The sequence below is a fragment of the Xiphophorus maculatus genome, chromosome 16 (genome assembly GCF_002775205.1).
Source record: "Xiphophorus maculatus strain JP 163 A chromosome 16, X_maculatus-5.0-male, whole genome shotgun sequence".
Classification (NCBI taxonomy): Eukaryota; Metazoa; Chordata; class Actinopteri; order Cyprinodontiformes; family Poeciliidae; genus Xiphophorus; species Xiphophorus maculatus.
In genome coordinates, this window is record NC_036458.1 from 12,203,267 (window position 1) to 12,215,529 (window position 12,263).

At 37.3% G+C, this 12,263-nt stretch overlaps 1 protein-coding gene across 1 annotated transcript in view; it reads left to right on the forward strand.

The window, feature by feature from the left end:
- The first annotated feature begins 3,844 nt into the window (after positions 1 to 3,844).
- LOC102233168 (ras-related protein Rab-26-like) overlaps positions 3,845 to 12,263 on the forward strand; it is a 51,605-nt gene continuing 43,186 nt past the window's right edge. Inside the window, exons 1-2 of the mRNA XM_023349345.1 lie at positions 3,845 to 4,421; positions 5,902 to 6,012. Coding sequence (XP_023205113.1) covers positions 4,236 to 4,421; positions 5,902 to 6,012 — 297 coding nt within the window. The 5' untranslated portion in view covers positions 3,845 to 4,235. The remainder of the gene's footprint in view (positions 4,422 to 5,901; positions 6,013 to 12,263) is intronic.

Here is a 12,263-nt window from a genome sequence, read left to right on the forward strand (position 1 = left end):
ATGTTTATTGTGGCCCAGCAAAAACAAATGCTGATCTATTCATTCTGTCATTATTTTGTCAAACTGACAGCAGAATGGTGGAAAAACAATTCCCATGCTTGCATGTGTGTAATTTTCATTTCCATTACCTACATGAATTGTCCCTTGAAGTTGTAACTGAGATGGTAACAGCTCTCTAATTTCAAATATTTAGACTTATTTAACTCTTATTTGTAAAGCTAACATTTATTAATCTGACACAATAAGGTTATTTTACCCTAAGGTCTGTTTATCTAAAAGTCTGTTTAAAAGACTGTAAACAACTCTTTTCTCTCTCTCTCAAAGCTGCTCTGTGCTTTTCTCTTGGAGACGCCTCAGTGAGTGAATGTGTGCCTGGCAGTGCCAGTCTGCTGTTGGTTCCTCTCGCCAAGGCTTGACAAACAGGGGTGAAGTCTGGCAGGATGCCCCTTGGTGCCCCCGCCTCCCCACACGCTACAGTCGGTCCAAAGGCAGCTGAAAAAGGGGGATGCCAAGAGATCAACAGTTGCTCTGACTTTGGTTGAGCGACTGGCCAGGCTGCTGCACACCAGCCAGTGCACACTTGGGGCACCTGACCCTGGGTAAACTGACAAATGCCTTTGCTTTGGGTGTGCCTGCAGAGTGTTATGACCCTAAGGCCCTGATGACCTTTCTGCATTGGGTCTGCATATGCAGCCACATTACAGCCCAGCTCTGTCTACCTTCTTTTAAAAGTCATAATACTGACTTACTTTTACACTTAAGCTACTCTTTTGTGATTGTTTGAGTTGGCATAATGTGATCTAAAATGCCTCTAAGGATGCTTGTGTTACAGCTATTATGTGGAAGTGTTTGGATGCCTGCTTGACTTTTGTTTCACAGTTTATAGCACTTCAGAGACTTCTTTATTATATTTGCTGTTTTATTAGTTTTAACAGAGCGACCACACCAACCTTACATAATTTCTCTGAACTGGCTCTGCTGTTTACATTCACACACCTGTTTATAGTTTTATGTCGCCACGTATTTCAATAGAGACCTTTAAAAGTACATAAAAGCAGATGGCACACTGAATATATGTCACAACCTTCCAACGTACAGCACAGCCACTACGTATGGTTAACTCATTTCTGCAAGGCTTTTAATTTCCCTGAAACCAGGAATGGATTCCAGTGACATTTTCCTATATTCCCTCCAAAATGCACAGCTGTTGCTTCAGTGGACAGCTGCTTTGGGGGCAGAACAAATCTCAGCTGTCGATGGGTAGCTGTGCATGGGGGTTGGTGGAGCCTGAGGTTTGGATTTTCTTAAAACCAATGACACTTCGCTCTTCGGCTGGCATTGGGTGGTAAAATGCTGACAGCCAGCAGATTTGGAGACAGAATGCTCTGTATGTTTGCAACCAAGTCACTTGGTACGTCTGAACTGTGTGCTAGAACAGATATTTAGGAAAAAGATCAACTTCATCTTGTTGGTCATTAAACTCATAATAAGCAGAGGAATAGCCACAGCGTTTAAGTTTTAGAGTGTCCTAATTTACAAGAGGAATCAGCTGAAATACTCCAACTGAGAGCAAATTAAGCTCAACAGGAGCAAAGAACACTGTGGTTTTTGTTTCATACCATTAAACCTTCATGTAATTTTTTATTTTTTTTTTTTAATATTTATTTATGATTTTCAAGAATAAACAGGCAAATTAGAGGACAAAACAACAAGGATAAAAAAAAGAAAAAAAAACTAACCAGAATCATCAAAACAAAAATCCACAGAACAGAACAAAACACTGTCAGCTAACAAAGGGTCTGATAAGAGGATAAAATGCACATCAGATTGTAGAGTGTTATCGAGCATGAGACAGAGTCCAAGCGAGTAAAAGACATTTCTGAGGACATTGAAACAAACAGCCCACCATGGAATATGGAATAACAAGAAAAGATGAACACAAGTTATAATCACAATAAACATGACGAAACGGTAAATGAGTAAAATAAATTATTAGAAAATACAGGTCCAGATGTAAACGACAGTTATTTTAGCCTATTATTTTGTATGTATCTATTGAAAGGACCCCACACATCCAGGAACTTCTGATGATTGTCAGACAAAGAGTATCGAATCTCCTCAAGATAGATACAGGACACCATATCATTAAGCCATTTCTTAAAACAAGGCGGGGTAGAGGATTTCCATTCCCGTAGAATAACCCGCTTTGCTACCACTAAACCAAACATTAGAGACTGTTGTAGGGACATGGGAAGAGCAAGAGAGGATTTAGAGCAACCCAAAATGATCAAATGCCTATCCGGACACAGAGGCTTGCCATAAGCATTGCTATAAAATTCAAAAATCTTGCACCAGAAGTCCATTAGTTTAGGACAGGAGCAAAACATGTGACCCAGAGTCCCATCATCTAATTTACATTTGTCGCATTCTGGTGAGACGCAGGGGAATAGCCTATTGAGTTTAGTTTTAGAAAAGTGCAGTTCATGTAATTTTTTGACCTGTGATTTTCCACGTCTTAATGACCCTCAAATTCACAGTGCTGTGCACAAATAATGAAAGCTCTTTGAATTTTCTCACACTTTAAAATGTTGCAATCACAAATTTATGTATATATTACTGGGAAGTACAACTAGTTGTCTCAAGAAATGACCTAATTAGTAAAGACATCTGTCAGTGGTAATATAATCTGATTATGATTATAGTTATTTCCTGACCTCCTGGGAGATTTGTTTAACTTAGTGAACAAATAACATTGTGCAGACCAAGGTACACAGCAGACAGATCAGTGAGAAAGTTGTGGAGAAGTTTAGAGGGTGAAACTCCTCCACAATTTTATACCTGACCTGGCTGGCCAGCTTTCAAAAATTTCAGTAGAAATTCATAAAAGTATGCCTACGACATGGACTTTTGCTTAAACTAAGCAATAACCGGTTGTGGAAGACTGAGATCAGACCGAGGAGAGATGAGAGTTCAGGTGGTGCGATCTATTTACAAAACGACTCCTTGTCATGCTTAACCTTTGCCATGAGGCAAACACAAACACTGCAAACACTGTTTTCTGGTCAGGTGAGATCAAAATAAAACTTTTCGGTTGACTTGGTTTTGTCTTTATGGCATTTGTGTTTGTAATAGAAGGTAAAACACTATGAGGGGTGTGAATACTTTTACAAAACATAGTTTGTTTGTTTTTTTGTTTGTTTTTGTTTTTATAAGGTTGGTGTCTATCTCAAGCTCTAATTGGGCAAGAGGTATGATTCATCCTAAATAGGTCGCCAGTCCATTGCAGGTGTGTAAATTTGATTTTTCTATTTTATGTTAGTGTAGCACCCTCGTGTGGCGTTGTCCTGAAATCGCACGTAAAGCACGCTCCACAGGTGGCAAATGTGTTTCAGTTGTTTTTCCAGAACACATTTTTTAAAAACGACTGTCATTCTTCTCACTTGCTCCCTTCATTGTTCTATTCCAAAATAAAACAATGAACCAACCAAAATAAAACAATGAACTGCCAAATGCAATTTTAACATCAGGTTAAAGCAGATTTCTTTTATATTTGCCTAGAAATATGACTGCAAGCAAATACAGATTTTAAAATATACATTTCTAAATTTATGCTTTTAAATGTGGGATTTTATGACATTTACAAAATAATGGTTTGCAAAATTGATTGGTTTTGTTTTTGTTGATATTACTCTTCATAAAAACCGAATATAAGTAAAGACAGGCTTTCAGCACCAAGGACAGTGACGCCCTGTTTTTATCATCAATCTTTCAATATGTGTGTTTCTTGTATGCCAATCCCAGCTTTTCTGTCCTAATCGGCACCCCTCTTAAGTCTAAGCGTGTTTTGCGAGTTTCTGCCGCTTGCTTTAAATCAGTTGTTGTAAGTTTTGATCTACCGTGAAGGTGGAGTTTTCTACTGCATCACATGCACTTGATGCTGCTGCCGCGCTCAGCGCCGAGGCTGTTGTCCTGAAACCAGAAGGACACCAGGAACAGGAAGCTGCAGAAAGACGCAGCCAGCGTTTTGCGACATTTTCCCTCTTACTTTGAAAAGCAGCGAATTGCCAACAAAGATGCGTTCAACGCACAGGTGAAAGAACAGCGAACTTCTGCACCACTGCAACTTTCTTTCAACCCAATTTCTCGTGGATTTGGTTGATGTTTTCTTTTAGGTTGTAGTTTGAAATAACCGAGAGAGACACCGCAGTTGTTGAAATCTTTTTGGGGGGGAAGCGATGTCTCGCAAAAAGGCAGCCAAAGGCAAAGCCCCTAACAGCAGCCCGTCAGCTGGCAGCCCAGGCGGGAAAGGCGTCGGAAAAGCTGCGTGGAGCAGCCCGAGCATTGTTCAGATGAACGGCGTGGTGCATCCCAGCAGACCCTCCATCAGCAGCAGCAGCGAGTTTTATGACATCGCTTTCAAGGTGAGGTAAAACAGCAGCGCAGGTGAGATTTACTTTATGTCAGTCAGTTTGATGAAAACAATGTTATAAAGAAAAAAGGTGAGGGGCGATTTGATCATATCCTGGGTTGCCCACTTTATACAACAAATGTACACTTTTTTTTTCGTGCTACAGATGATACGACGTTGCACACACACGAAGCAATTGTTGCATGGTTTCATCCTCAGAGAGCACGCATGTGAGTGGAGAGCTGCCACTTCACAGAAACACAAACAGATTCACACCCACGGGTTTTCATTGTGTGCGTCAAAAACGCTTCACGTCTGCCACCTACTTCATGTTTTTGAAGCAACTGTTTGAAGCAAGTTTGTTGCTCTTTTCGCACTACATTGCGACATTGTACAAATGAATCCACAGTTATTTGTATAAATTAAACTTTTCCACACTCTGCCACAAACTACAGACTTCAGTGTATCTGCAGGGATATGAGGGAGGGAGAGGGGTTATGTGGTAGACCAATATAAAGTTGTGACGCTTCTATTTTTAATCCAAGTAAATTCTGAAAAGGTTGGGTTCATTCCCATTACATAATTATCTTAGAGAACCTTCTTTCAATAAAATGTGATCTGCAGTTGAAAAGTAGTTGCACATGATGCAGTCATCACCATTATGTTATGGATGGTGTGTTCAGGCTGATGTGCAATGCTCTGTCATTTTGCATGTTGACCAGAACGTTTAACTATGCTCTCATCTCTCACTGGAGCACATTCTTCTGCATATTTACTGCTTATAGCAAATACCAATGTGAGTTTTTGGCTTCATTTCAGCAACCACTTTCTTCATGTTATTCTTCAATAAAGGCTCAAATCTGTAACTATCAACAGATTTTGAAGACTTGTTCCAAGGCATTATAGTTTTCTCTGTTAACATTGTAGCTTTTAGTCACTAATGAATCTTGTTGAATGAAAATAATCACAATAAATAATAGAAAAAAGGAGAGTGAGATCTTCTACTGTAACTGTGCATCTGCTCGGTGACCCTGTTTCTCTGCACCTTTCGCTCTGCTTCCTCTGTCTTTCATCTGTCTGCTTCCTCTCTGGACCCAGGAGCCACTTTTGATTTCCATATCTGGGTCCCAGAGTCCCTCAGCTAACTTGATAACTGTAATCACATAAAACCTTTAATCCAATCACAGCTCTGAATGAAAACCATGTGTCTGTGACAAAGAAGCACAGCAAAGTATGTTTGTTCTGCATGCAAGGACACACTTACAGGAAGGATGCAGGGACATCCACTGTCCACAAACTCAGTCATGGGTGCACTCTTCACTGACCAAACACAGAAATACACAGGAAGTTCAGTCTTTTCACACCCCTACATAGGATTTTTATTCTCTTTTTTTGTCTGGATGTTCTAATTTATTAATATTCATGGGTTCAATGTTTAGCACTTCTCATCCCATCTTTCCAAATCGACTTTTCATCTCATGTGTTTTATGCAGGTTATGCTTGTTGGTGACTCCGGTGTTGGGAAAACCTGTCTACTGGTCCGTTTCAAAGACGGGGCTTTCCTCGCCGGCAGCTTCATCTCCACAGTGGGAATTGACTTTAGGGTGAGTTCGAATCAATGGACTGAGAAAGCAATCACAAATCCCCCCACAAGCAGAACATGTTCTTTCATATTTTTCGTGTTTAGCGCTGTTAGTGAAACAGGGCCAGTCTCTAATAGAATTCTTTTTAGAGCCATTCTGTGTCTTTAAGGCCCTAGAGCTTTGAGCATTTCTTGCGTCAGAAGATAGATATTGATTTCTTAAATTAGTTTGACATGTTTTACTTTTTCAGCCTATCTGAGTGATTATGGTGTCTATCATGTACCAGTTTTGTGGACACTAATGGGCAGCAGGGAGACAATGGGTCCACTTTTTAAATGAGACTCGTAAAGAAATCAGTACATCATAAATTTAACCCAGAAGCCTTTTTTTATTTTATTTGTTTGACATAAATGCCAGAAAAAAGGCAGATTTATTCACATATAGACATCAATAAATTAGTATGTCATTGAAAAGTTAAGCTATCAAGTGTTATTCTGTTCAAAAAGTGAAACATTAGTTAGATACTTTGATATATTGAAAGGATTTTGACTTCACCTGAACTCAGTGCTTCCATACAGACAAATCTATGACATGTGTCAGAAGAGTCTCACCTTGAATAAGGAGAAGAATTGGACTGCAATAGTCCGAGGTCTTCTTTTCAGTGGAAAATATGTTTTGCAATTAATTTGAAAACAAAGGTCCCAAAGTCTGGAGGAAGAGGAGAAAGCTGCAGAATTCAAGCTGCTTCAGGTTCAGCGGGACGTTTTTATACTCAGTGATGATTTGAGGAACCATGTCACCTGCTGGTGTTTGTCCTCTGAGTTTTTTTTAACAAGTCCAAAGTCTGCACAGTAAATTTCAGAGCACTTCATGCTTCTGCTGAAAAGCCACATGAAGATTCAGTTTTTATTTTCCAACATGATTTGGCACCTGTCGAAGTGAAGGTTTTGTTAGCACATTACTGCTGGTTTTAAAATTGTATCAATTTATGTCTGCACATGCTACAATATACTATTGCAGTTTACAAATGGCAACCAAACAACTTTTTGTATGAAGAAACTTGCATCATGACAGGCTTAAAGTTTTAAGAAACGCCTGCATCTTGTTGTTGCATTTTGTCCCATCTCATACTCAGTGGAGATAAGCAGTCATTTGGCAATTGGTTGATTGAGAATTCAGTTCCAGCTCCCCGCCTCCACATGTCGAAATGTCTTTGGGCAAGATACGAGCCCCTTGTTGCCCACCAGTCTGTGAGTCCGTCTGTGAATGAGCAAATGTGATCATAGCGTAAAAACTGCCTGAATGGTTAAAAGACCTATTGAAGCCATAGAAATGCAAATTACATTGTGTGAAAGATTTAATATCATTTTTCTTTCCCTGAAGTTGTGTCACTTATTTGTTTACATCTGTAAAACTGATTAGGAATTAAAATCTCAAGTTCTTTAAAGTCTAATAAAACCAAACCCAAGATCTTCTGTTTCTAAACAAAAAATAAGTTTCAACACTTAATTTTACTGTTAAATAAATTTGAATAGTTTCTCTATCAACGTTTCATATGAACATTTTATGCGTATAATTTTAAACAGAAAAATAGTAAGTATTAAGATTGTTCTTAAGCTACATATTCTTTTATTAACTTCGTATTACAATCTTCAGGATCAGAAATATGATTTTTTTTTTACCCGCTGCTTTTGACACATAGCAACGAAATAGACACAAGGTGGCAGAAAAGCACCAAGTTGTTTCTCAACTTCCATTCCACTTTTTAAGAAAAAATATGTTTTCTGTGACATAACAAAGAGTAATGTCATCACATACCAGTTTGGACCATCATATTGTTTAATGTTAAGGATAACTATGTAGAAACTGTGTTCACAGGAGGTCATTTATCCTTGCTAAACTTCAAAATAGAAACATGACAAATATGCCATTCAAATTGATCTTCATAGGTAAAATATTGACTACAAAAAGCTACTTACCCTAACTGGCTTGTTGGAAGTTATTCGAAATTATTGGACTTTCTAAGCTGCCAACATGAAAACTTTTCCACTTTTTGAAAGTGACTTAGGTTTTAATATTTAGAAACTTATATAATCCAAGGTCCTTCTACTCTCTTAAGGCACATTTGCCACCTGTTCCTGTTGAACTAAAGTATCTGATCCTTGTGTGGCCCTGTTTGTGGGCTGGATGTGTATGTGGGTGGATGAGCAGTTGGTTTATTTACTTATGTAACACATGGCATAACAGTAGCACATTTAAGTCCATCTAAGGACACTAAAGATCTTCATCAGTTCTCGCTCTCTCTTTCTCTTTCTCTCTCTCTCTGTAACATTTCCTGCTAATGGATGACAAATTTCAAAGCTGTTTCTTACTGCTTACTCTGTTCTTTTGTATTTTTGGCTCATTATTTAATTGCAGTGTGGTACAGAGCTGCTTCACTCAAGGCTCCAGCTCTTTTATGCTCATGTTTTTAATTTTTTCATGCAGGTCAAATAGAAATCATCAAACTCATGAAATGTTGATATATATATATATATATATATATATATATATATAGTTTATATATCTAGTTTACGACATTCACATAGAACTTAATTGGTTCAAATACACAGATGCATTATAATTGCATATATGTAAAATCTAAAAAGTAGTGAGTTAGCCTGATGAGTTCAGAAACCAGGACTTTTTTAAGAAGCAGAATTTGGGTTTTGTTTCTTCTAATGGAGAGACTGCAGAGATTGTGTGACAGGGTGTGATTGTTATTTTTAGGGACGACAGTTTTGATTGTCTTTGTTGTTTGGAACAAAACACAATTTGCTTTGCACTGGGATTTTGAATCAGTTCCCACTTCAAAGCTGCAGCAACATTCCATGTTTCTGTCCTTTTGAATTTTACTTTCATGTTGTTTAAATCTCAACATGTTATCAGGATTATGGAAATGCTTCAGTGCATTGTTTGGCTTAAACTGAAGCAAATTTCAGTGCAGGATGCAATTTCACGTTTTATTTGTATTGATAAAAATGTGCTTTGGAATCTAATTATAGCAGAGGTATCGTGTTATTGCAATGTATTATTGATAGGTAACTAGGTTCTTTCATGCAGCGCCTTGCACATTTATGTAAATTTTATGGTATGTATGAAATTAATTAGATGCAAATTCTCCTCTATAGTAGCCTAATAAATCAAACAATGACACAAATTAATATTCTGGATAATATATTTGGCTTGCTGAGGATTATTGTATTACCTTTGTGTATCTTCAACTCTGCACAACTCTGCTGCATGTGGAGCATGTATTTGAGCCAGTAGATAAATAAAGGTTTAGTTTTCATAGTGATTTTTTAATCATTCTGTTATGTTTCAAACCACAACACAACATGACCTTGTAAAGGAAGTAATATAATAATGACCAGTAGGTTTTTTTTTAAATGATAGAAATTAGAATATCATTTTTGAAAATAATTTTTATTTTAAGTTGTCATTCTGCTATTAGAATTTATTAGTATTTCAGTACAAGTAGCGGTGTTTTTGCATCTGAAAGAAGACTTAATTTTTTTTTCTCACCCTTAAAATTGCTTTGCTCCTATTACAAACTCCTGTCATAATCCTAAAATCCAAGAGTCTTAATTTGCAAATAGCCTACATTCAGAAGACGTTAAAAAGAAAGTTCAGGTTCCCTTTAGGTTGCTTTTATTTTTATGTTTTTTTTTACTGCTATATTGTCTTAGTTTCATATTAGGATAAACCTTCCAAAAAAGTTTCTGTAAAAATTTGGTTTTAAAATATAAAATATCAATTATTGGCCAGTGTTATAATGATGTGGCTGCACTATGCTTTGGACTCTCCCACACAGTGGTCAGTTGGGCCTCTACTGACTCATGTTACATAAACAGCAAGCACCAGCAAGGTTTGGTTTTTTTCTCTTTTTTTGTTATTTTACTGCTAACATTCGTGCTCAGAAAACACAGAAATCCTTGTTGATACAAGGATTACAGATACAGAACGTTATAGATCAAATCCAAAAATGATAAATTATACCATATATCATGATTTAAAGAGGAGTCCATGTCATAGGCTTGCCCAAATATACGAGTCTGTCCTCATTTACTTTTTTGAGTGACGAAAATCATGGGGACATTAGCCAGGCCAAGTTTTACCTGAAGTTGAGCCTGGATCCGTTTCCGTATCCAGTTCCAGACTTTCCAAATCACTTTGAAAGACATGCATAGCCCAGGCAATTACCAAAAATAAGAAATATTGCTTAAAATGAAAATGTCATAGTTGTCATTTTCAGGACAGATGAAAAAAGTAAGAGAGATTAATTAATATTGTTGTATGTGGAGTGAATAATGCATTTTTCTGAGATATATACTTTTTGCACAGTAGCTTGTACTTACCTGGTGTGGTATAGTAACAGAGTATTGTTTCAGTCATAAGCTATTTCATTTTTATGATTTTGAACTGTGCTGTTTTTAACCATTAGATTAAAACTGCCCATCATTACAATCAGTGGCTCCTCATATGCCACACTAGTGACAATTTCTGACATTTTTCTTTGATAAATCTGATGAACAGTTATTGCCATAAAGAGTTTTGATAATGAAAATTTATATGTAGTTATTATCTTGTCAAAAATGAAGAACATTTTGTCTCAGTTGGATTTTGTGAGCTTTTTCATGTCACTGCTTGACCGCATTGATATACTGTTTAAAATAATATTTGTAATTTCTTTCCTTACTTCATAATATGTTTCATATGCAACTTTTTCAGAAAGATTTACACATTAAGATTTAGTATATGTGAATTTTCAAAAAGTACTGTCTGGTTCAGATGTCACATTTTCATCTCAGTGATCATTTGTCCTGGATGATGATATATAGCAATACGTAGCAATGTAGTCACATGTTGTCTTACATTTTGCATCAATATACTAAAGACCTGCTTCATTAAGTAACTGCAAGGGTTTCCAACCTTGAGATGGAGGGTGAAAGTCACTAAAATAATCTTTGAGTTTACATGAGTCTCAAAAGCACTGATTTACATAAACATTTGATGTTTAATGACCAAAACTGACAAATGTAGTGTAATGTCAAGGTAAAAACTAGTAATTGAGAAAACAGCCTTTCCAAATTGACATTCTTTCTTCTCTCCCTTTGGTTTCCTTTTACTTTAAGTCTCTTTCTGTTTGCATCCTCACCGCCTTTCTTTTTTTGTCCGTGTAAACTGGGACTTGAAAATCAATCTTGAAGAACATGCTGACTTTTCAAAGTGTCCCTGATGGACAGAGTTACAAGAGCTGGACTGACTTGCCAGGGAAATACAAGCCACAGTGCAAATGTGTATCACTTGGAAAAGACATTTCTCACTGTTATCAAAATAAAAATATTTCTTGTCATAACGTGAAGTAGAAAAAGTCATTGCTGACCAGAATGTGATGCAGAGTTGGTACAAGTCATATTTTATTTGTTAAGATTCATATATTAAATATATGTTCCTTTGGCTCTTAATGTCAGAGTAACAAACTTAAAATTGCTATCTTTTTCTGCCTCTTTTGAACCACTTACCCTTTTAAAACAGAATACATGATTTACTTTAATAGCACAATTGTTTTGCATTCTGTGATTTTCAAAGCCTCCAGATCCAACCAATTCCCATGTTTCTAGATCAGTCGTTTCTAATTCAGGTGAAACGACCTTAGAAGATTAAATGTGTGTAAAAAATGTGAATTCACTAAATTAAGACTTATTCAGTGTCCAAATAGGGCAAAAATGACAAAATAGAAATGTTGTAATAATTTCCAACTCAAAGAAAAGTTTCTGTTTTTACCACAAAGAACACCCTGAAACCAAGATGCTTATGTGGTATAACAATTCATCCTCAGATGTTTAGTGATTTACTGGGAGCACTGTGCATTGAAGTAGCCTATAAAAGTCCCTGACAGGTTTAGGAGAGATGGATACCATCAGGCATACTAACTAATGCTGTTACGGCTACTCTTGGATTTTAACAAAAACTAGAAAATTTCGGAAGAAATTTAGCCGGGGCCTGCCGAGGCGCGCCCGTCGGGCATGGGCCCGGCGTCGTCGCGCCACAAATCGGCGTCGACGCCAAAGGACGCCGCGACGTGATCAGTGGCACGCGGAGAACCGCAAGAACGTTAAGCGAGGCGGACGTGCACCGTTCGGTACGATTTAAAATGTTGTCGAGGCTTTTATTTTGGAAGTTTTGTTAACCTTCATTTCAAAGGGCCAAACTAATCCCATGCGTAATAG